Source organism: Microcaecilia unicolor, chromosome 2, assembly GCF_901765095.1.
Source record: "Microcaecilia unicolor chromosome 2, aMicUni1.1, whole genome shotgun sequence".
In the NCBI taxonomy this organism is placed as follows: domain Eukaryota; kingdom Metazoa; phylum Chordata; class Amphibia; order Gymnophiona; family Siphonopidae; genus Microcaecilia; species Microcaecilia unicolor.
The window spans coordinates 291,026,773-291,052,917 of NC_044032.1; the positions used below are offsets into that span (position 1 = coordinate 291,026,773).

Genomic DNA, 26,145 nt, shown 5'->3' on the forward strand with positions numbered 1-26,145 from the left:
ATAACATTTTTGGTGAGAAAGTAGAGGATCTGGTTGACCAGCTCAAGAAGCACAATGATGCTATGGATTATCTCTCCCGCTGGGCGTCTTCTGCTACTACCTCCTCATCTAGGAGGTTTTTTGGAGGGAAGAGGAGTGCTTCCTATTCCTATGCTAGGCGTAGGCACGCTCTTGTTTCTCGGCAGCCTGCCTAGGCTCAGTCCCAGCGCGCTCGTTTTTGTCAACAGTGTGTGCCTAAGGCCACTGCGGCTCCCCAGCAAAAGCAAGGGACGGGCTTTTGACTGGTCCTCACACGTCACCTAGATATGATTTTAGATAGTGCTGGGTAGGAGTCGGCTGTCTTGGTACATGTGGGTACCAATGACATAGGAAAATGTGGGAGAGAGGTTCTGGAAGCCAAATGTAGGCTCTTAGGTAGAAAGCTCAAATCCAGATCCTCTAGTGTAGCATTTTCTGAAATGCTATCTGTTCCACATGCAGGGCCCAAGAGACAGGCAGAGCTCCAGAGTCTCAATGCGTGGATGAGACAATGGTGCAGGGAGGAGCGTTTTAGATTTGTTAGGAACTGGGCAACATTCTGGGGAAGGAGGAGCCTATTCCGAAAGGATGGGCTCCACCTTAACCAGGGTGGAGCAGGCTGCTGGTGTTGGCATTTAAAAAAGAAGATAGAGCAGCTTTTTAAACTAGAAATGGGGGAAAGGCCGACAGTCGCTCAAAAACGCATGGTTCGGGATAAGGTATCTTGCAAGGATACCTCACAAACAGGGAAGATAGTGTTTCTGGATAGTGAGGTTGCACAACAGACTGTGGTAGGCCAGGTGCCCTTAAATACAACTAAAGATCAGACAAAAAATGGCTTGCTAAGACTCAGAGAATACCATTAACCCTTCTAACTATCAATGCTGAAAAAGTGCCCAGTTTTCAGATGGAAAGGTTAAGGTTGGTCATAGTGGCAGTTTGGGTTGGACAGTTCTTGTCCTCCCTTTCTTTCATGGGGGCTTATCTTCTCATTCCTATTTGGAAGACTTATCAGTTGTTCCTGTGTTTTGCTGTCTTAGGGCAGCGCTGTCAATTTAGCGCTCTGCCAGTTGGCGATGGCTCCTTGGACATTCTCCAAAGTCATGGTAGTGGTAGCAGTGTACCTTAGAAAGATTACCACTTCCCATTACTGGAACTCTTCTGGAGCATTTGGGATTGTCATTAAAGAAAGTGCCACACTATCTGGTAGATTCCTTCAAGGCTGGGAGGCGGAGATGGTGTATGCGAAGATGAAGAGGATTCTGATGAATAAGTTCTCACTGCATTAGTAGGGGGTGCAGCCACTAATGGTTGAACATGCTGGTGCATTAGATTGTCCTCATCTTCCCCATAAGTTCAGTAAAAGTTATTGACAAATGAGTGGGATGGAGGGAGGGAGGGAGGATGAGGGTTATAAGAGCCAAAATCTTCATTCATCAGGTATTATTGGGTAGTACATTGTCTATACAGTGTATTGTGTGTGTGTGTTTGGGGGGGGGTGGAGGGAGAGACAGGAAGGCTCAAAGGATATATATTGCTGAAAACTGTTAAGTTTTGTAGTTCTTAATAAACAGAATTAGAAAGAGGGAAAAATATACCAACAAACAGTCAGAGTACCTTGCCCCTCGCTCCTTCTTCGGGCATGCGCCCCTCGACCACATACTATAGAAAAGAATGTGCTAAGAAGCACCTCAGGACTGCTCAGCTGATGTCACACATCAAAAAGGTATCCATGGAGATGACTGCTTCATTCCAGCACACCAGGGAAACTTCATTGCAGCATGTTGACTTATATTCCAATTTAGACAGCAAAATGATTCTTATAACAATCTACAGGCTTCAGCAAAATTGACTACGCACGAGGCTGTCAATTCAATTGCAGTTCAGACTTCCAAACTTAACACAGAATTAAAGCACTCTGCTACTTTCCATTCTTTGGTCCCTGGTTCTTGTGGCCTGGAAATTGATCAGTGCCTCTTTGCTTCTTGAATCTGCCTAACCCTTTAAGACATTTTTGTTGCAGCAAGAAAAGATTCCCCAAGAAAGTCCTGTCTTTAAGTGGAAACATTTTTCCATCCATGCCATAAACCCCTTGATGTTCACCAAATGTCACAGTAGAACACTGTGTCACCTCCTGTGAGGTGAAATACTAATTTGTCTTTAATGGTTCATATTTTAGGTGTTTTTTCAAATGCACATATATTCTCAAAGATATTTAAAAACACATTCCCTTAAGCATGGAGGCTCAAGATGCTAAACATACACCCTAGCACTGGAAGGCCTTTTTCTTGATTTGTGGCCCCTGTCCAGTCATGAGCTCATAGTCTGATCTTGAACAGTTTAGAAGGAGGTAAACAGTAGTTTAGACTGGTTGAGGGGGGGGAGGAAAGATAGTGGGGGGAGGTCGTGATACAGTTACCTTGTAGGGTATGGAAGGTCATAAGAACATAAGCCTTTCATGCCTTATTGAAGTGGTTGGCATGGTGTGTGTGGGGATGGGGGTATACTTTCTTCGCAACTATTGGTGATTGAAGTGGTGAAAGTTTTCTATTCTTCAATATTTGGATTGGCTTCTTATCACCAATAAAAATGTTTAACTGTAAGGTGTACTGATATCACATTTAAAAAAAAAAAAAAAAACAACAAACCTTCCTTATCAGGAGCTGGTGCATCATCCCTGACATAGGTCTGTTTTTTATCATCAGTGCTTCAGGGGAACTGTGTAATCTTTAAAACATGAGTCCCCGTACTCCATGTGCTTTAGTGAAAAGAATCATGTAGTATCAAAACAGATAAATGATTGTGTGTTGTAGGGCTGGCTCAAGAGGTTGTGGCGCCCCGGACCGACTTTTGTTTTTGCCCCCCCCATACCCTTCCTGAAACCTTTCCCACCTCGGTCGGTCTGGTCAGCAACATGTGCAAGGAGTTTTAATGACAAGTCTGCATGACACAAAAAGTTTAAACCACCCCCCATTGCTGCGATATTGGTCAGAACAAAACAATAGGAAACCAGTGTTTTATATTGTTTTGTTAAACCTCCTATGTTTTGTATCCTCCGTGTTAGGAGGGGAAGGGGACGGGGATGTAAGATGAGTTGGGGGGGGGGGGGGGGTTTGGGAAGTTTTTGAGGGATCTGTGAAAGGAAGGTGGGTTATATTCAAAACTAGTAAAAAAAAAAAAAAAAAGGCCCGTTTGTGACACAAATGAAACGGGTGCTAGCAAGGTATTCCTCGGAGTGTGTATGTTTGAGAGAGAGAGAGAGAGAGAGAGAAAGTGTGTGTGAGCCTCTCTCCCTCCCTCTCTCTCTCTCTCTCAGTGGCAGGCCGACCTGCGTGGCCCGGTCCCTCCCCCTCCCCCCTACCCAGCGAGTTACATTCACCCGTCTTCAGAGTTCCAGGCCCCCTCCATCCTCCGCTCTCTCTTTCGCTCTCTCTCTCTGGCAGTCCGACCTGTGTTGGCCGCTCCCCCCTCCCCTGCGATTTCCATGCCCCCCTGTGTTTGGAGTTCCACACCCCCGTGCCTGTCTCCCCCCCTCTCTCTCTCTATCAGTGGCAGCCCGACCTGCGTTGGCCGGTCCCTTCCCTCCTCCCCACCCCCGCGAGTTGCATGCAACCCTGTCTTAGGAGTTCTACACCCCACACCTCCCTCCCTCTCTGTCAGTGGCAGCTGGACCTGTGTTGGCCGCTCCCTCCCCTGGGAGTTCCATGCCCCCATCTTCGGAGTTCCATGCCCCCGCGCCTCCCTCCCTCCCTCTCTCTCACTCTCTCTCTGTTTCAGTCGCAGGCCGACCTGCATTGGCTGCTCCCTCCCCCAACCCCCCCCCCCTGGAATTCCCTGAACCCCTGTCTTTGGAGTTCCACACCCCTGTGCGTCCATCCCCCTCTGTCCTCCGAGTTTGAGCCTCCTTCTCCTCGGAGTTCCATGCCCCCTACCTCTCTCCCTCCCTGTCCTCCACGTTTCAGGCCCCCCTCCCGGTCGTTCCAGGTCCCCCTCCCCCCCCCCCCCTCGAGTTCCAGCTCCTCCTCCCCCCCCTCTCGTCCCCTGCCCTCCGAGTTCCATGCACCCACTCCCCTTCCTCTTTGTGGCCTCCCAGTGGAAGCAGGACGTGTACGGCTGCCCCTCCCATTTGTAAGTGCCGGCTGTTCTGTAAATCTTTTTACCTCATGGTTTGCCGACAACAGTGAAGTGGAGCAGACACGGCGCTTCAGACTGCCTTCGCTTTTGCTTCTGTTTCAGCTCTGCCTCTGGTCCCGCCCTCATTTCCTGTTTGCAGAAGGGCGGGACCAGAGGCACAGGTGAAACAGAAGCGAAAGCAAAGGCAGTCTGAAACGCCATGCTGTGCCTGCTCCACTTCACTGTTGCCGGTGGACCAGGAGGTAAAAAGTTTTAAAGAACACCTGGCAGGCACAGCTGAAACGGAAGCGAAAGCGAAGGCAGTCTGAAGCGCCATGCTGTACCTGCTGCACTTCACTGTTGCCGGCGGACCAGGGGGTAAAATGTTTTAAAGAACAGCTGGCACTTACAAAGGGGAGGGGCTGCCGCACATGTCCTGCTTGCACTCGGAGGCCACAGAGAGAGAGGGAGGGAGGCACGGGGCGGTGGAACTGGGAGGAGAGGAGGAGCGTGGAACTCGGATGGCAGTTGAAGGAGGGAGGGAGGTAGAGGGGCATGGAACTTGGGCCGGTGGAACTCGGAGGAGAGGGGGGCCGTGGAACTCGGATGGGAGTGGAGGGAGGGAGGTAGGGGGTCATGGAACTCGGGGGCCCGATTCTGTACTCATCTCTGGTGGCTGGTGCTGGCTTCCCTCCCCTCTCATTTCCCATTGGTCCGCCCTGTGACGTCATCCCCAGGGCAGACCAATGGGAACTGTGTTACGAACCCAGGCATCCAGACGGAGGTGCAAATTATTATTTAGGATGTATTTGTCAATACTCCAGAGCCTGCTTTATTTGTAATGCTGAATTGTGGGTTTCAGTGCTGCGCTATATGCCTTTATTTTTTATTTTTATATAGAAATATCTTTGTCACTATAAGGAAAAATGATGGCATATAGCGCAGCACTGAAATCCATAATACAGCACTGCAAATAAAGCAAGCTCTGGAGCATTTTGAATATAACCCTCCCCCCTTCACAGACCCCTTGAAAACTCCCCGACCCCCCCCCCCCCCCCACCCCAACTCCCCTTACATCCCCCGCCCCCGATACCCTCCTAACAGAGAGAATGCAAAACAGTATTTATTTATTTGTTACATTTGTATCCCACATTTTCCCACCTATTTGCAGGTTTCTTGTTGTTTTCAGTAGCAATAGCCAGGTCTTGATACATTTTCTTGGGATCTAGGAGCCAAACTTGGAGCAGCCAGATTTATTTATGCATATTTGTAAGTCACAGTAATGTAGCAACGCTAACTGATTAGTGTAGAAATGTCCACTTTCCACCCCAGACCATCCTCTCCATGGAAAAATTTTAAATATTTTTTAGTGCATGGGTTGTACATGCTGATTGGGAACTTGCAGGACATCTGAGCGTGTCCCTCGATAAGGGAAATGGGACTTGATATACCGCCTTTCTGAGGTTTTTGCAACTACATTCAAAGTGGTTTACATATATTCATGTACTTATTTTGTATCAGGGGCAATGGAGGGTTAAGTGACTTGCCCAGAGTCACAAGGAGCTACAGTGGGAATCGAACTCAGTTCCCCAGGATCAAAGTCCACTGCACTAACCACTAGACTACTCCTCCACTCCATAAACCTTTTAAGCTGTGGTAAGCATGCACTAGCACTTACTGCAGCTGAGTAAAAGGATCTTGGAGATAATAGATGCCATATTCCAAATACCAAAGTGAAAATAAAATGCGTTGTTTTTTTTTAACCTTTGCTATCTAGCTATTGTTCTTCTAATTACCTTGGTCCTGGTCTGTTGTTTTTCTTTTTTGGTTGATTTTAACTCCTTTATGCGGGGTCCACTGTCCCTTTTTTCTCTCCTGTCCTCTCTTACATCTGGACATTGATCTTTCTCTTTTTATATTATTTTATTAATTTCTCTCTTCTCACTCTACCTCTTTTTCTGTACCCTCTCTATCTACTCATGGGTTCAGTCATCCCCGCACTGATTCTCCATCTCTAATCACCCCATTTCATTATCCACATCTTCCCGCCATCTCTTCTCATTCCGAGTTAACCATTTACCTTTCCCTACATTCTATTTCTCTACTTCATCTTGTACTATGCTTCACCCGTTCCCATCTTTTATTTTAGTCCCCCTGCCCATCTCTTCATATGTTACCACCATATTTTCGCTCCCAGCCTTAAATTTTCTTTTTACCCCTTGTTTACCTATTATTTATTTTCCACTCTGTTACCCTTCCCAGCCCGCCTCTGTTTACATTTTCCCTTCCTAGTCAATTATAAGTCGCCACTCTCTGCATTCCCACTTCACTCACATAATCCCTGCTTTACACGCTACCCAACAGCTGTTCTGAATTCCAAGGCCCCACGCTGTTTCCTCTTGGGCATGCATCTCCTCTCCACTTCTTGTCCAGCTGGAGCTCTTTCTCCTCCATCCAGCACTTTCTCTCTCTTCCACTCTTTCCCCTTCCCATTCAGTATTCTGTTTCCCCTTCTGCTGTCTCCTGCATCTGCCTTATCTTTCTTCTTTTCCCATTGTGCAACTGCCCCCTTTTTCTTCTCCACTCTCTAGTATTTATCATCTCTCTCTTCCCCCCCCCCCCCCTTAGCCCCTGCCTTATAATCCACAATCTTGTGGGTGCAGTTGGCACTTTTACAGGGACTGGGTGTGCAGTAATAAAAGTGCAGCAGGCAGAGCCATGATCACAGCAGATGCATGCACTGAAGGTACTGTAGTGTTCTTACTCCCTCCTTCGACCTTAACTTCCCCTTGCTAACATAAAGGCTGTGCACACGGAGGGATGCGGATGTAATAGTGCCTTTAGCATGTGCATTTGCTTCCTGATCTCTGCCTGCACATTCACACAGCAAATGCTTTAGTGGGAGACTTTATTTTACTTTAAAATCAGGCATCTGGTAACCTTATCACTGATTTCCCCCCCCCCCCCCCCCCCCCCCCCGAACATAACACCCACTGCTCTTCCCTCTACCATACAGGCAGTGGGGGGGGGGGAGTACATGCTTGTCAGCAGCATCATCTGCTGCTGCTCAGTACTGAAAGTAAAATTTGAATCATGCAGTTCAAATTTTACTTTCAGCACTGAGCTGCCGAAGATGAATAATCTCTTCTTTGCTACCACTATCTCTAGGGTGGACCTGGGCTCGGGTGGGAGGAGAGAGAGAGATGCCTGTATATGAGCATTTCAGAGGTTCTGTATTGGGAGGTAAGAAGCAGAACCCGTTGCTATTCTTTCTGCAGTGCCAACTAAGCTGCCTTGTTCTGGGCTGCTGGTAGCACCTGGGTGTTGGGTCTGATTTTTCAGTCACCATGGCAACCTGGCGCCTGGGGTTTGTTGAGCCCTGTTGATAGCAATTGTTTTCTTCTGGCCAATATGGCGGCAAGCTCCACCCACTGTCTTCAGCCCAGATAATGGACCAGATAGGATCATGCCGGCTCCTGTCATTAAACCTCCTTGGAGGGTGAAGGGGGTGGGCGAGGGCTGTTCCAAGGTGCTCCATGCACCTGTCATCTGCTGCGAGAGGGGGAGGGCCTGTGAGGAGTCAGCAGAGGCAGTGTCAATCAGCGTCCAGCGGCAGGAGGTGAAGAGGATGAAATGAGAGAAGAAAAGCACTGAGGGAAGGCGTTCGCGCCTCCTCCTTTAATGCTAGTCAGGACTGATGCTGGTAAGAAAACAGCTTATTTGTAATGTTTATGAGCCGGGTGATGTCATGGGCTTGGGCATTTGGCACCCTTTAGCGCTGGCACCCTGGACCAGAGCCTCACCTGGTCCATAGAATGAGCCAACCCTGGTGTGTTCGTAAGGTTTGATGCTTTACACAAACTAAGGTCATCTCTTTGTAAAGGCTGATTAAGATTGGCTGACTTATTGCTTTTGAGCTTTTATACAACTTTATGGTGCAAATATTTTTTTTTTGTATATCCATTGCATTTTTACTGTTTTCTTTGCTTGTCTTGTAATTGAGAACCATTCCTTTTTGTCATGGTATTAAGGTGACATTAGTGCTTTGTGTCAATTAGTTGAATCTTGTTTTTTCCCCCAGGCTGACATTCTTCATTTGCTCAGTGGGCTTCACTTCGCCTATGCTCTTTGATGAGAGGAAGTACCCCTATCACCTGATGCTACAGAAGTTCCTGTGCTCTGGTGGCCACAATGCATTATTTGAGTAAGTCTCTCTCTTCTAGTTGAATGTGGTGCTAGAATCTTTTTCTTGCCTTAACACTTGTTGCTTTTCTTCACTGCTCCTTCTTTGTTCATTATTTTTGCATAAGATAGTTCTGTGCACTTAATATACTTTCTTTCCTCCCCTAGGACATTCAACTGGGCACTTTCAATGGGGGGTAAAGTCCCTATTTCTGAGGGGCTGGAGCATACAGAGCTTCCAGATGGGACGGGGGAGTTCCTGGATGCCTGGCTTATGTTAGTGGAAAAGATGGTGAACCCAACCACAGTGCTGGAGTCTCCCCACTCTCTGCCAGCTAAGCTGCCCAGTGGGCAAAACTACCCTCAGTTCAGTGCCCTGCGTTTCTTGGTAGTGACACAAAAGGTGAGCGAACCTTGTAGCATAGAGTGGGCACAGCCTATTCACGTTGTAATAGTATGGAGATGTACATTAAAAAAGCATTGATTCTCAGCCTCCTTTGTGCATCTAACATTCATAGGCAGCGTTCACCTGCATCAAGAATCTGTGGAACCGAAAACCTCTGAAAGTGTATGGGGGACGCATGGCAGAGTCCATGCTTGCTATCCTATGCCATATACTACGTGGAGAGCCTGTCATTCGAGAGCGACTGAGTAAAGAAAAGGAGGGTAGCCGGGAGGAGGAGACTGGGCAGGAAGAGAGTGGTGCGCGCAGGGAGCCTCAAGTGAACCAGCAACAACTGCAGCAGGTGGGAGTGTAAATTAAGGTTTAAAGGAACATTTTTAGGGTAAGGAAGGAGGTAGTAGCAATAGGGAACCAAGGACTGGGTTGCTTATAGTGGGAATGCCTCCACTGACTTAAAGCAACAAAGTAGCACCTGGATCCCAGTTGGTTCCATTTTCAGATAGTGCCCCCTAATGTGTTGTTACCTTTTCTGCTCTACAGCTGATGGATATGGGCTTCACAAGAGAGCATGCCATGGAGGCGCTGTTGAACACAAGTACCATGGAGCAGGCCACAGAGTACCTGTTGACACACCCTCCACCCCTAATGGGAGGGACTGTGCGGGTAAGTGTGCATGTGTGTTTCATAATCCTAGCTATAACACCACTCTGCCTCCTGTGTTCAGGGAACAACTTCTCTATTCTCTTGTTTAGCCAGTAGCTACCCTGCAGTGATCCCAGTAGAGATATGAGATTTGTTGATTCAGTAGTCGACATCAAATGCTGGTTGTAGGGGAATGTTACATCCCAGTGGCATAACACAAAGGAAGAATTGTCATTTTTCTGCTGGATGTGCTGCACGTCTTGGTGGTATCAATTCTGAATCTAGTCTCATTGCAGAACTTTTGCAGCAAGAAAGGCCGTAAAGTTCCTTTTGGACCAGTACACATCGTTCCTGCTAATATGATACAGTTGTAGTGGCATCTGCTCAGCCAACTTCTAAATTCAGGAATTAGCTTTCTTGGCTTATGGTTCAGTGCAGCAACAAGCCATCTGGGCTGCTTACAAACTAATAATAGAACTAGGCGAACATGATTAGAAGGGAGGAGTTCCAAAATCTTAAGGAAAAGTTTGGGAGGAGGTGGTGTTGAATACATAAGTTGCTAGACGAGAGCAGCCTATGACCGCCGGCAAAAGAAACAGAAACCGACGAATGAATCGACTTTTGCTCTGTCTTTAACTGAGGTACCTGTCCTACTGTTTGTACAATTTACTGACTTTAAATGAGGTACCTATCCTACTGTTTGAACAATTTGCTGACTTTAACTGAGGTTCATATCCTACTGATCGAACAATTTCTTTAAATGAGATAAGTACCTATCCTGAAACCAAGTTCTAAGAAAACTGAGCTAGCACCGAATCTAAAAAATAAAAAAAAATTAAAAATAAAACTGTTAGATCCAACTACAACAAAACACTCTCATGCACCCATAACCAACATACCCGACCATCCAACAACCCAAAACGAAATAATACCAAAATGAACACCACCAAACTGCTCCTAATTATTTACTCACTATTCCTAATTCACCACTCACTAACTACCCCCCTCATGGACACCAATAACATACCCACAATATACAAGCTCAACAGACTTCCCAGATACAATACACATCACCGTAACAAGAACAACCAAAAGAATGGAAGAACCACCATATGCGAACAAAATCAATACAAAGGAAAGAAAGGAAACAACAAACCCACACCACAGGAAAATAGACAACTAACGAAAATCAACACAATCTTGAACCCAGCTGATCCTTACTAAACAATTCATGTGGGATATATAAACGCCAGATCATTAGTCAACAAAACAATAATAATAACAGACTGGATCACGGCAGACAACCTCGATCTACTATTCATCAGCGAAACCTGGATCCACAATCATGAAGACCCCATAATCTTAGATCTATGCCCCCCAGGCTACAAAATCACTCACTGGACAAGAAAAGGAAAAAGAGGAGGAGGCATTGCACTAATCTATAGATCCCACTTCACTGTAACAACAACTGCCGAGTCTATAACACCACAACTTGAAATCGCCTCAATTAGAATCAACCGTACCACGTTGCTCGACCACCTAAATGTTGTCTTGTTTTATAGACCACCAGGTAACTGGCAAGAATACCAACCACACCATGGATTTCATATTGAATATCTGTGTATCTAACTCAAACCTACTTATAATAGGGGACATAAACCTACACCTAGAAGACTCTAATGCAAACAATGCATGTGAATGCAAGGATTTCTTCCAATTATGGAACCTCAACTGGCCTAAAATGCAAGCAACCCATATTTAAGGACAAACACTCGACCTCATCACACACAAACTATCCTCAGACCTAAACCTAATGCTAACAGATACAAAATGGACAGACATACCATGGTCAGGCCACCATAAACTAAACCTATCCCTACAATGGGGAAAAAAAGGCTCACACCACAAGCAAGAACACACAACCTATACCACGAGAGGCAAAATTGACCCTGTAACATTCTGGCAACAGATTTACAATAACGAATGGATAACACAAACAGACTCCAAACACTACCTCCTAAACTGGGACAACAGATGCAGGAGCATATTAGACAAAATTGCACCATTACAAATAAGAACCTCAGGAAGACACATCTCGATACCGTGATTTAACGAAGAACTGAAAGAATTAAAAACACAAGTAAGAAGACTTGAACGAGCGAGAAAAAAAAATAAAAGATGAATATACACTTGACGCATGGAAACAAATGCAAGGAAAATACAAATATACAATAAAACAAACCAAAAGGTCATACTACAAATCCAAAATAGGGCCAGACTGCAAAGATACACATAAACTTTTCCAACTAGTGAACAAACTACTTGACACCACACCGGTTACCACAACCAACATGGACACCCCATCAGCAGACAGCCTGGCTAAACACGTCAATGAGAAAATTATAAAACTACAGTCCACGTTACCACTTAACACCACCGACCACGAAAAATTCATTCTCCGAGGACAAGCAGGCTGCTTGTTCTCACTGATGGGTGACGTCCACGGCAGCCCCTCCAATCGGAATCTTCACTAGCAAAGTCCTTTGCTAGTCCTCGCGCGCCCGCGCGGCCGTCTTCCCGCCCGAAACCGGCTCGAGCCGGCCAGTCTTCTTTCGTCCGCACTCGGTACGGTCGTGTTTTCGCCGTGTCGAGCCCCGGAAAGTCGACCTCGCGCGTCCTTTTTCGACGTGTTTTTTCTTCGGAAAATCCTCAAAAACTGTTTGGGAAGTGCTCCGGAAGCCCTCTCGGGTTTCGTTTGCCCCTTCCCGTATTTTTCAGATTTTGCCCCGGTAAGTTTTCTTTCGTCGTCGGGGTAGGCCTCTTTTCGGCCTCGGTCGAGATTTTTCTCCCTCAAAGTTTTGGTGCTCATTTTCGCCATTTCGGCCTTTGATTTCGCCGGCGTGATTTTTCCGCCCATGACATCGAAGCCTTCCAGCGGCTTCAAGAAGTGCACCCAGTGCGCCCGGGTAATCTCGCTCACTGACAGGCACGCGTCGTGTCTTCAGTGTCTGGGGGCCGAGCACCGCCCTCAGGCCTGTAGTCTGTGTTCCCTTTTGCAAAGGCGGACTCAGGTAGCGAGATTGGCCCAGTGGAACGTTTTGTTCTCGGGCTCTTCGTCGGCATCGGCACCGGGGGTATCGAGTGCATCGACGTCTTCAGCGTCCAGAGCTTCATCCTCGGCCGCCAGTGCATCGAGTGCATCGGCCCTCTGCATCGGCGCCGAGACATCGGATAGCTGCATCGACGTCGGTGGTACCAGGACCTCGTCTGCTGATGTCGTCGGACGGTGGTGCATCGTCTGGAGTGCAGGTGAGGGCTGTCCATTCCCCTGCTGGTGGCGGTGAGCCTTCGCCTGGGTCTCCCCCTACCCTGAGGGCTCCTGCGGTACAGCCCCCCCGAGACCGACCTCCTTCGGCCTCGGCCCCGAGGAAGCGACGGCTGGATTCTACGTCCTCCTCGTCGGTACCGGGAAGCTCCGGTGACATGCTTCGTTCCAAGAAGTCGAAGAAGCATCGTCACCGGTCCCCTTCCCGTGTCGGTACCGAGAGCTCTGGGTCGCCGAGGGAGTCGGCACCCAGCAGGCATCGGCACCGAGAGGACCGCTCACCCTCTGTTCAGGAGGTGTCGATGCGCTCCACTTTGGACAGCCCGGAACAGCCTCCACGCCCGGAACAGGTTCTGACGTCGACGCCTGCATCGACTTCCATGCCTTTCTCTGCAGCCGCTCTGAACGAGAGCCTCCGGGCCGTTCTCCCAGAGATCCTGGGAGAGCTGTTGCGCACTACCCCTCCGGTACCGGCGGTGCTTGCGCCTCCGGTACCGTCGAGCGTGGCGCCGGCTGGCCCATCGCCCGAGGTGAGGTCTCCGGTGTCGGTACCGCGTGCGGTGCCGGCTGCCGTCACCTCCCAGGAAGGCTCCCTGACTACGTCAGCGGAGGGAGCTTCGCCGATGCGGGCGAGGGAGTCTACCTCTCGACGCCCCCATCGTGGACGTGGCTCCACGGAGTCGAGTCGGGCACGGTTGCAGACACAGGTCCGTGAACTTGTGTCTGACATCGAGGGTGAGGCCTCGTGGGAAGAGGAAGAAGACCCCAGATATTTCTCTGACGAGGAGTCTGAGGGTCTTCCTTCCGATCCCACTCCCTCTCCTGAAAGACAGCTTTCCCCTCCTGAGAGTCTGTCTTTCGCTTCCTTTGTCCGGGAGATGTCTACGGCCATCCCCTTCCCGGTGGTTGTGGAGGACGAGCCCAGGGCTGAAATGTTTGAGCTCCTGGACTATCCTTCTCCACCTAAGGAAGCGTCCACTGTTCCCCTGCACCATGTCCTCAAAAAGACATTGCTGGCGAACTGGACCAAGCCTTTAACTAATCCCCACATCCCCAAGAAGATCGAGTCCCAGTACCGGATCCATGGGGACCCAGATCTGATGCGCACTCAGTTGCCTCATGATTCTGGAGTTGTGGATCTGGCCCTAAAGAAGGCTAAGAGTTCTAGGGAGCATCCTTCGGCGCCCCCGTGCAAGGACTCTAGAACCTTAGACTCCTTTGGGAGGAAGGCCTACCATTCTTCTATGCTCGTGGCCAAAATTCAGTCTTACCAGCTCTACACGAGCATACACATGCGGAACAATGTGCGGCAGTTGGCGGGCTTGGTTGATGCTCTCCCCCCTGAGCAAGCCAAGCCTTTTCAGGAGGTGGTCAGGCAGCTGAAGGCGTGCAGAAAATTCCTGGCCAGAGGGGTGTATGACACCTTTGATGTTGCGTCCAGGGCCGCTGCTCAAGGTGTGGTGATGCGCAGGCTCTCATGGCTGCGTGCCTCCGACCTGGAGAATAGAATCCAGCAGCGGATTGCGGACTCGCCTTGCCGTGCGGATAACATTTTTGGAGAGAAAGTCGAACAGGTGGTAGAGCAGCTCCACCAGCGGGACACCGCATTCGACAAATTCTCCCGCAGGCAGCCTTCAGCTTCTACCTCTACAGGTAGACGATTTTTTGGGGGAAGGAAGACTGTTCCCTACTCTTCTGGCAAGCGTAGGTACAATCCTCCTTCTCGACAGCCTGCGGCCCAGGCTGAGCCTCAGCGCGCTCGCTCTCGTCAGCTGCGTGCGACTCAGCAAGGCCCCTCGGCTCCCCAGCAAAAGCAAGGGACGAGCTTTTGACTGGCTCCAGCAGAGCATAGCCGACATCCAAGTGTCAGTGCCGGGCGACCTACCAGTCGGAGGGAGGTTGAAAGCTTTTCACCAAAGGTGGCCTCTCATAACCTCCGATCAGTGGGTTCTCCAAATAGTCCGGCAAGGATACACCCTCAATTTGGCCTCAAAACCTCCAAATTGCCCACCGGGAGCTCAGTCTTACAGCTTCCAGCACAAGCAGGTACTTGCAGAGGAACTCTCCGCCCTTCTCAGCGCCAATGCGGTCGAGCCCGTGCCATCCGGGCAAGAAGGGCTGGGATTCTATTCCAGGTACTTCCTTGTGGAAAAGAGAACAGGGGGGATGCGTCCCATCCTAGACCTAAGGGCCCTGAACAAATATCTGGTCAAAGAAAAGTTCAGGATGCTTTCCCTGGGCACCCTCCTTCCCATGATTCAGGAAAACGATTGGCTATGCTCTCTGGACTTGAAGGATGCCTACACACACATCCCGATACTGCCAGCTCACAGACAGTATCTGCGATTTCAGCTGGGCACACGTCACTTCCAGTACTGTGTGCTACCCTTTGGGCTCGCCTCTGCGCCCAGGGTGTTCACAAAGTGCTTGGCTGTAGTAGCAGCAACACTTCGCAGGCTGGGGGTGCACGTGTTCCCATATCTCGACGATTGGCTGGTGAAGAACACGTCCGAGGCAGGAGCCCTGCAGTCCATGCAGATGACTATTCGCCTCTTGGAGCTACTGGGGTTTGTGATAAATTACCCAAAGTCCCATCTTCTCCCGGCGCAGAGACTCGCATTCATAGGAGCTCTGCTGGATTCTCGGACGGCTCGCCCCTATCTCCCAGAGGCGAGAGCCAACAACTTGTTGTCCCTCGTCTCGCGGGTGCGAGCGTCCCAGCAGATCACAGCTCGGCAGATGTTGAGATTGCTGGGCCACATGGCCTCCACAGTTCATGTGACTCCCATGGCCCGCCTTCACATGAGATCTGCTCAATGGACCCTAGCTTCCCAGTGGTTTCAGGCTGCTGGGGATCTAGAAGACGTGATCCACCTGTCCACGAGTTTTCTCGAATCCCTGTACTGGTGGACGATTTGGTCCAATTTGACTCTGGGACGTCCTTTCCAAATTCCTCAGCCACAAAAAGTGCTGACCACGGATGCGTCTCTCCTGGGATGGGGAGCTCATGTCGATGGGCTTCACACCCAAGGAAGCTGGTCCCTCCAGGAACGCGATCTACAGATCAATCTTCTGGAGTTGCGAGCAATCTGGAACGCTCTGAAGGCTTTCAGAGATCGGCTGTCCCACCAAATTATCCAAATTCAGACAGACAACCAGGTTGCCATGTACTACGTCAACAAGCAGGGGGGCACCGGATCTCGCCCCCTGTGTCAGGAAGCCGTCAGCATGTGGCTCTGGGCTCGCCGTCACGGCATGGTGCTCCAAGCCACATACCTGGCAGGCGTAAACAACAGTCTGGCCGACAGACTGAGCAGGATTATGCAACCTCACGAGTGGTCGCTCAACTCCCGAGTGGTGCGCCAGATCTTCCAAGCGTGGGGCACCCCCTTGGTGGATCTCTTCGCATCTCGAGCCAACCACAAAGTCCCTCAGTTCTGTTCCAGGCTTCAGGCCCACGGCAGACTGGCATCGGATGCCTTCCTCCTGGATTGGGGGGAGGGTCTGCTGTATGCTTATCCTCCCATTCCTCTGGTGGGGAAGACTTTGTTGAAACTCAAGCAAGACCGAGGCACCATGATTCTGATTGCTCCTTTTTGGCCGCGTCAGATCTGGTTCCCTCTTCTTCTGGAGTTATCCTCCGAAGAACCGTGGAGATTGGAGTGTTTTCCGACCCTCATCACGCAGGACGAAGGGGCTCTTCTGCATCCCGGCCTCCGGTCCCTGGCTCTCACGGCCTGGATGTTGAGAGCATAGACTTTGCCTCTTTGGGTCTGTCAGAGGGTGTCTCCCGTATCTTGCTTGCTTCCAGAAAAGATTCCACTAAGAGGAGTTACTTTTTTCTATGGAGGAGGTTTGCCGTCTGGTGTGACAGCAAGGCCCTAGATCCTCGCTCTTGTCCTACACAGACCCTGCTTGAATACCTTCTGCACTTGTCTGAGTCCGGTCTCAAGACCAACTCTGTAAGGGTTCACCTTAGTGCAATCAGTGCATACCATTACCGTGTGGAAGGTAAGCCGATCTCAGGGCAGCCTTTAGTTGTTCGCTTCATGAGAGGTTTGCTTTTGTCAAAGCCCCCTGTCAAGCCTCCTACAGTGTCATGGGATCTCAATGTCGTTCTCACCCAGCTGATGAAACCTCCTTTTGAGCCACTGAACTCCTGCCATCTGAAGTACTTGACCTGGAAGGTCATTTTCTTGGTGGCAGTTACTTCAGCTCGTAGAGTCAGTGAGCTTCAGGCCCTGGTAGCCCAGGCCCCGTACACCAAGTTTCATCATAACAGAATAGTCCTCCGCACTCACCCTAAGTTCTTGCCAAAGGTCGTGTCGGAGTTCCATCTGAACCAGTCAATTGTCTTGCCAACATTCTTTCCCCGTCCTCATTCCTGCCCTGCTGAACGTCAGCTGCACACATTGGACTGCAAGAGAGCATTGGCCTTCTACCTGGAGCGGACACAACCCAACAGACAGTCCGCCCAATTGTTTGTTTCTTTTGATCCCAATAGGAGGGGAGTGGCTGTGGGGAAACGCACCATATCCAATTGGCTAGCAGATTGCATTTCCTTCACTTACGCCCAGGCGGGGCTGGCTCTTGAGGGTCATGTCACGGCTCATAATGTTAGAGCCATGGCTGCGTCGGTAGCCCACTTGAAGTCAGCCTCTATTGAAGAAATTTGCAAAGCTGCGACGTGGTCATCTGTCCACACATTCACATCTCATTACTGCCTGCAGCAGGATACCCGACGCGACAGTCGGTTCGGGCAGTCAGTGCTTCAGAACCTGTTTGGGCTTTAGGATCCAACTCCACCCCCCGAGGGCCCTGTTTGTTCTGTTCCAGGCTGCACTCTCAGTTAGTTGGTAAATTTTTTAGGTCAATCTCAGTTATGTCCTCGCCGTTGCGAGGCCCAATTGACCATGGTTGTTGTTTTGAGTGAGCCTGGGGGCTAGGGATACCCCATCAGTGAGAACAAGCAGCCTGCTTGTCCTCGGAGAAAGCGAATGCTACATACCTGTAGAAGGTATTCTCCGAGGACAGCAGGCTGATTGTTCTCACAAACCCGCCCACCTCCCCTTTGGAGTTGTGTCTTCCCTTGTCTTTGTGTTGCTACATATGAGACTGGCCGGCTCGAGCCGGTTTCGGGCGGGAAGACGGCCGCGCGAGGACTAGCAAAGGACTTTGCTAGTGAAGATTCCGATTGGAGGGGCTGCCGTGGACGTCACCCATCAGTGAGAACAATCAGCCTGCTGTCCTCGGAGAATACCTTCTACAGGTATGTAGCATTCGCTTTAACTGTCTGGACCCAACCACCAATGAATATCCAGCAGACCGAATCTGGACAAACTTCAACCTACTAACCGACGAAACCGTCACCCAAGCAATCAACAGGCTCGCCAAATCTCACTACAAACTGGACATATGTCTCAACAACCTAATAAAATCCGCCCCTCGACGCTTCGTAATAGACCTCACATCATACCTAAACTACATGCAACAACATGGACTCTTCCCTAAGGATAAAGGAAATATATTACTCACCCCAATACCCAAAGACTCAAAGAAAAAAGCAAATGACATAACCAACTACCGCCTGGTAGCATCCATCCCTCTGGCAGTAAAACTAATGGAAAGCATGGTAACCAAGCAACTTACCGACTACTTAAACAAATTTTCAATACTGCACGAATCACAATCAGGATTTCGATCCAGCCACAGCACCAAAACAGTACTAACCACTCTCCTAACAAAATTCAAACAAATAATTGCAACTGGCAACAGTGTACTTCTCTTACAATTCGACATATCTAGCGCATTCGACATGGTTAGCCATAAAATACTATTGAACATCCTAGAATACTTCGGGATTGGAGGAAGCGTACTGAGATGGATCAATGGCTTCCTAACCGCAAGGACATACCAAGTGTTAGCTAATTCGAATATCTCATCACCATGGAAACCTGAATGTGGAGTACCCCAGGGATCGCCGCTCTCACCAACCCTTTACAATCTGATGATGACACCACTTGCCAAATCGCTATCCAACCAAGGCCTTAATCCTTACATCTACGCATACGATGTCACGGTCTACATCCCATTCAAACATGACCTAACTGAAATCACAAATGAAATCAAACACAGCCTCCAAATAATGAACTCATGGGTGGATGCATTCCAACTAAAGCTCAACGCAGAAAAAACACAATGTCTCATCCTCTCTTCACAATATAATACGAACAAACCCGAAACCTCACACTAGAAATCCACGCGAAAAGTACAACAAAGAAAAATGTTCCATTCAGTGTGGAAACTCAAGAGTAAAACCTTTCTTCCCAAGAGAAATATTCCGCAGCCTGGTACAATCAATGGTACTAAGCCACCGAGATTACTGTAATGCCATCTACGCCAGTTGCAAAGAACAAATCATTAAGAAACTCCAAACTGCCCAAAACACAGCAGCCAGACTCATATTTGGGAAAGCGAAATATGAAAGCGCCAAACCCCTAAGAGAAAAACTGCACTGACTCCCACTAAAAGAACGAATTGCGTTCAAAATCTGTACCCTGGTCTATAAAATCATTCACGGCGAGGCCCCGGTATATATGTCAGACCTCATAGACTTACCAACCAGGAACACAAAAAGGTCAGCACGCACATTCCTGAATCTCCACTACCCCAGTTGCAAAGGACTTAAGTATAAATCAACATATGCATCCAGCTTTTCCTACATTAGCACGCAACTATGGAATGCATTACCAAATGCCATAAAAACAACACACGACCTAACAATCTTCCAAAAATTACTTAAAGCCAACCTGTTCAAAAAGGCATACCACAATGACCCATCCTAAATACCAGACAACGAAATTCTTCCAGAAGTAGACAAAACCGAACTCTCTATACCTGTCTGCTTCAGTAACTCTATCACTAACGAACGTAAACACACTACCACCTTATTTCTCACGCCAAAATGAACTGATTATCTAATTTAATCTATAATTTACTCTACCATCTATGTACTTAATAGTAACATAGTAGATGACGGCAGAAAAAGACCTGTACGGTCCATCCAGTCTGCCCAACAAGATAAACTCACATGTGCCATTTTTTGTGTGTACCTTACCTTGATTTGTACCTGTCTTTTTCAGGGCACAGAACGTATAAGTCTGCCCAGCACTATCCCTGCCCCCCAACCACCCGCCCCGCCTCCCACCACCAGCTCTGGCACAGACCGTATGTCTGCCCAGCACTATCCCCGCCTCCCAACCACCAGCCCCACCTCCCACCACCGGCTCTGGCATAGACCGTATAAGTCTGCCCAGCACTTATCCCCACCTCCCAACCACCATTCCGGATATGGCGATCGCCACTGCGGCATACTGTAAGCCTCATTGAACCTTCAAAAAGGTGGGAAAATATGGGATACAAATGCAACAAATAAATAAGGTGAACCTGCTTCCCTCATTTGCAGAGGAGGGGATTAGAAGTCTAGCCCAAAGGCATTTGCAAACAAGTTTTGAGGTCATACTTTAAAGCGATCAAGTGATGATGCATTTTTAGATGTTCAGGCAGCTTATTTCAAGAAGCTTATTCCAGAGCTTAGGGCCTTAGAAAATACACAATGCCTGGTATTCTCATAAACTACTACTTCTACTTAACATTTCTAAAGCGCTACTAGGGTTACGCAGCGCTGTACAGTTTAACAGAGAAGGACAGTCCCTGCTCAAGGAGCTTACAATCTAAAGGACAAATGTACAGTCAGTCAAATTGGGGCAGTCTAGATTTCCTGAATAAAGGTATAAAGGTTAGGTGCCGAAGGCTACATTGAAGAGGTGGGCTTTGAGCAAGGATTTGAAGATGGGCAGGGAGGGGGCTTGGCGAATGGGCTCAGGAAGTTTATTCCAAGCATAGGGTGAGGCGAGGCAGGAAGGGCGGAGCCTGGAGTTGGCTGTGGTGGAGACGGATACTGAGAGGAGGGATTTGTCCTGTGAGCGGACTATTTCCCTAAATATTGGGACAACCAGACTATTTTGGTTGAAAGACCTAAGCGTTCTGGAATGGAGATAATCTGAGCTTCGGCAAAGTGCATGGCCCTGACAGTTGTGGATATGTGTTTTCTTTGGCTTATGAATTGGGCAGTGAACTTAGTGTCCAAGGTCTCCCTCAGTCAGTTGCCTTTTCATGAAAAATTGCTGTTTGGTGAGGATTTGGAGAAGTTAAAGACCTTGTAGTATCCCAAATGCTGAGACTCCCAGAGGATATATATCTTGCAGGGACTCAAACTTCCTCCAGAGATTATTTTCAAGACACTCATAGGTACTACCTAGGTAGGCCCTCGGCTGCTCAATAAGGTAATTTTTCAGCCTTGAGAGGAGTCCTTTCACTCCTTTTGGGGTGGCCGACATGACATTTGGTAGGAAGGACAGGGGGTTTCCAATGCCTCCCGTTTCGCCTAGTGAAGGGTTGGGGGCTCATTCTCTGGTTATACCCATCAGGGGACAATTACAGCTGTATCACCAGAGATGGGCCCAGATAGCATTGGACCAGTGGGTTCTGGAAGTTCTACAGTTCGGCTATGCCCTAGAGTTCCGTGTATGCCTTAGAGTTCTATGATCCACTCCCAGATATTAAAAAAAAAAAAAAAAGATTTAAACCACTTTATTGAAATGACGGAACTGTTACAAAACATAACTATATCATCCAACACCCCATCCCATCCGCTCCTCCCCCCCCCCCCCCCCCACCCGAAAGCAGTCAAGGTCCAGTAAAGCAACAGACAATCTCATTGATTCAGCAACTCCAAAAACATGCAACATAAAGACCAGAGCCAGCCAAAAGGGTCAAATGTTCAGCGCATGGAGGTGCAATTGTAGCACCCGAACGCAATTATGACAACAAATATACCATATTTTATGAAAAGTAACACTTTCTTGATCAATGTCAATTGTCGTTGATTTATTTATATTTTGCTTACACTTTTTTCAGTAGTAGCTCAAGGTGAGTTACATTCAGGTACATTGGATATTTCTCTGTCCCAGGTGTACTCACAATCTAAGTTTGTACCTGAGACAAAGGAGGGTTAAGTGACTTGCCCAAGATCACAAGGAGCAGCAGTGGGATTTGAACCAGCCACCTCTGGAGTTCAAGACTGGTGCTCTAACCACTAGGCCACTCCTCTACTCCACTCATCTGATATATATAGTCCAGCTTGCGGAGCACTATATCTATAGTTGGCAAGCAGGGTTGCCACCGTAAAAACACTGGTTGCTAGCTTGTGAGCTTCCATTTTCACCCCAAAGGGCTTAAAGTGTAATAAACAGTACTTTGTCTTAACAGGATAAACCTCATGAATAATCTGCTCAAGAACCTGTATAGCAGCATACCAAAGGGCCTTCACTTTAGGGCAAGCCCCCCAGACGTGTCACCCCAATCCCACGTTTCGCCAACACAGTCCAGTGCAACAGCCAGACATTTTCTTTTCTTTTTTTTTTATGGCCAATACTTACCATATTTTAAAGTGGAGTACAAATAGAAACAGGTTCAACAAGGTAAACAAAACACAAGGAATACATGTGGCACAATCAAATGAATCTCATGGTGTCATACATATCGGACATATTAGCAGAAGGAACAAAGATTAATAGTATCAACAGCAGTTATGAAGTACGCTCATTTGTATCCTGATGCTTTAGGCATACGTTGAGAACATAATTTAATACAGCCTATCAGTATGTTTAGCAATATAACTCAATGGATGACCACATTTTAAATTTATGGTTACGTTTAGAAAGGTCCATGGCCTTACTCATATTTTTATATTAAAAGAACTGAATTCCACCAAAATTTGAGCATTAAGCATATTCAAGTTCTTAAGATTCATCATAATCTGTTGAATAGCAATTGCTGTAAATATATGCAGGAGTTGTATTTCACCATCTTTCTTCCCTGAGATCATCAGAAGGATGTTAAATATAGCAGTATTGTAAGATAAAGGAATGTTGGCATTGAGGATAGCCTGAATGTAAGACCATATTCTGGTCCAATAAGAATGTGTTGGTGGATATTCAGACAATAAATGATCAATAGTGCCAGGCTGCATATGACAAGTCCAGCAGTTACTAGAATATACAGAGTCTAATCTCGCTGGTGTCCATATTGATCTATGAGCAATGAAGTATAGCGATTATGTAAGTGATGCTGATTGTGTACATTGCAGTTGTCTTCTCTAAAAATAGAACTATGATACATCCATTATTTCTGCTTTCAGTTAGGTGACCATATTGCGTAAAGACCTTTGAGATAGTTTGTCTCAAAGAATATTTACCAGTTGGAAGTTCGTGTCACATTTTATAGACTTATGAGCAAAGAAAATAAAAGCCACAGGCATATCAGCCTTCTTATTTTCAATCATAACATGTTTGAGAATGTCTTAGCTGCGTCTATTTGTAGCATGCATTGAACTTGAAGTCATATATTTCCTGCAGTTCAGGGAAAGACATTAGGTGGCTGTTAATCGTCACATCTGAATACAAAGGACGTCTTTTTTAGTCCATTCTTTCCAAAGAATAATTTAGTTGTTAAGTATCAAAGATTGTTCCACAATAGTGCATGTACGGTATCATTGAGCGGTATTTGATATGATTGGTCTATTGTGGAGAGAACCTGCCATGTTGGTAGCAGATAGGTTAAGTTTATGTGGTCCACATATTTTCTTAAGAATGGTGAATGGGTGCAACCATTTCTTGTTCCGGTGCTAACCAAGGCAGTATCTGGACGATCTTATCAGGAGTACACCTCATCATCCCTTGTCATAATATAAAGGTTTTATGATATTCATAAAAACTAGGTAGATTCATGCCTCCTTCCTCTTTGGTAGCCTGCAGTTTTGTGTGTATCAATTCTAGTTGGATTGTCTCACCATTAAAATTTATCCTTAACAGGGCTGAGTATTCAATATATAGTCAAAACATCATTAAACATAAAAAATCTAATGACTAATTCTTGTATGTAACAATATATAACTTTACATTCACCCACTGTTAAAAAACATACCACCTTTATTTCACAGTATAATCTCAAACAACATTTCAAAACTGCACCCGCTCCCCGCTGCAATTATGTCAATATGAGATGTCCGTATGTTGTTGTAATTCTTCACAATATACTCCTCTGCTGCCGGAAAGATCTTGAAGTTCATTGAAAATCAAAACTCCATGTTCCCGAAACTCACAGCCAAGTTAGTTAGTACTTCAAATTTGAAAATTGCAGTCCGGTACACAGCTTAAGGGAACCTCACACTGCGTGAAGATTGAGTGCCGTAGAAAATCTTCATCCACACCAGGGTACCATAAAACACCTTTAAATTTCTTGAGGTCCAAAAGAGAGTTAAGAGACCTCACATTTTCTCCTGTACAGTGCAATATATAGATAGCAGATGTAAATTCTCAAAGTTGACATGTTTCAGTTACCAATTTAAAAATAAAATCATTTATCTTACCTTTGTTGTCTGGTGATTTTTATCTTTCTAATCATCTTGTTCCCTGTATCTGCTAGCAGCACAGTTCTGTGCTCTGAACTCTTTCTAGAACCTCCTGTCTATTCACTATTTCTTGTTTTTCTCTTCTGTCACTTTGTCCTATATACATTTTTCTTTTTCTTTCTCTTTCTCGCATCTATCTAGTTTCCATTTCTTCTCTCCCCTTGTCCTCCTCTCCCGGGGGGCACCACCTCTCTTCCCTCCACTGTCAATATGTCCTTCCCTTCTTTGTTTTTTTTTTTTCTGTTTCCTATTTCCAGCATCTATCTCTCTCAAGCAACCACCCCCAGTCTGCATCTCTTCCTCCCTGCACCTCTTCCTGCACTCCTGAACCCTCCCCCCCACACCTCACGTGGTCCACATATCTCTCTCTCTCTCTCTCTCTCTCTCTCTCTCTTTTTCATTCACCTGGCACCTGTTTCTGCATTCACTCCCCCCTTCCTTGCTGCAGTCCACATCTCTCCCTCTCTCTGCCGGCATCCCCCCCCCCCCCCCCCCACGTCTGCATCTTTCTCTCTCCTTTCTCCCAGTACCTCCTACCTGCAGGTTGAATGCATGCTGCTGCTCTCCAAGCCTTTCTGTAGCATCCTAACTGGAAACAAGAAGTTCTGTTAGAGGAGGCAGAATGCTACAGACAGGCTTGGAGCAGGTGAGAAGCGGCATGCCTTTAGTGCTCCAGTGGGTGAGAGAAACTACAGAAAATTTTTGTACAGTGGGGAGTTAAATTCAGCAGTGCAGGATGAGGGTGAGACATGTCCCATTAAAGTGTGTTAATATTTTTAATGCATTAAATGTACAGCCCTAATATTGATTAAACCCCCTTTTCTTTCTAATAGCTGGAGAGAAGAAGGAATTTTTAATCTACTTGGCATCTAACTGTTTAAGTGTGTTTCTTGCAGGAAGATGTCAGCTTTCTTCCTCCTGAAAAACTGTAATATCTTTCTACGTTTGACTGGATGATTTAATCCGTTTACATTTAATAAGTAAATGGGTACCGTGTTAGCAGCAAACATAGGTTCTCCGAGGACAAGCAGGCTGCTTGTTCTCACATGTGGGTCGATGTCCGCGTCGGCCCAGGAAATGGCAAATTTTCACCAGCAAAATTAAAAAGTTTTGTCAGTCTTCTGGCTCACGTGCAGCACACACCACGCAAGCATGGACGACTTCCTGGCCGTCGCGAGAGCGTGCCTCCTCAGTTTTTTCTGTGCTCCTTGTAAGGCCCAGGAAAAGTCTGACAACTTGAATTCTATTTTTCTTTAAAAAAAAAAAAAACTCCCATAGCTAACTCTTAGTTTAGCCCCTTTTAAAGTTTACTTTCTTTTTCGACGCGGCCGGCATTCCCTTTCTTTTGTGCCCTTTTTTCTTTTAGTAGGCACAATTGCATCTTTTGATTTCGTTGAAGCCGTTTTTCCTTCCAAGTCATCGAAGACACCCAGCAGCTTCAAAAGTTGTACTCGGTGCAACCGGACCATCTCAGGTACCGATACTCACGCCTGGTGTATCCAGTGCCGTGGGCCCGACCATAGCCCAGCCGCTTGTAGTCTGTGTCTTCGTATGAAGAAACGGACCCAAGAATCTCGAGAAGCCCAACAAGAAAAGCTTTTTGGGACTCGGTCCAGTCCTTCGACGTTGACATCGACTTCGGTACTGAGGTCGGTGGCGTCGACATCGACAGGAGCATCTACGTCGGTAAGAGAGGTAATGGCTGCTGAGAAACCAACTCGTGCTGGGAGCAGTGAGGCATCGAGTGGGTCTCCACCTGCCTCGAGGCCTCCTGTTATGCAGGCCCCCGGGACCGACAGTCTGTCTCGGCCCCGAGGAGACTTGAGGATTCCACGTCCTCCTCATCGATACTGAAGAGTCTCGATGCCGGGTGTCGAGCGAAGGTGAAGAAGCACCGTCATCGTTCTCTGACACACGGTACTGGGAGCT

General features: G+C 47.5%; 1 protein-coding gene across 1 annotated transcript in view; it reads left to right on the top strand.

The window, feature by feature from the left end:
• HUWE1 (HECT, UBA and WWE domain containing E3 ubiquitin protein ligase 1) overlaps positions 1-26,145 on the top strand; it is a 1,034,695-nt gene that overhangs the window by 446,769 nt on the left and 561,781 nt on the right. Inside the window, 4 exon segments of the mRNA XM_030194273.1 lie at positions 8,213-8,335; positions 8,482-8,716; positions 8,832-9,059; positions 9,257-9,379. Of these exon segments, the coding sequence (XP_030050133.1) occupies positions 8,213-8,335; positions 8,482-8,716; positions 8,832-9,059; positions 9,257-9,379 (709 nt within the window).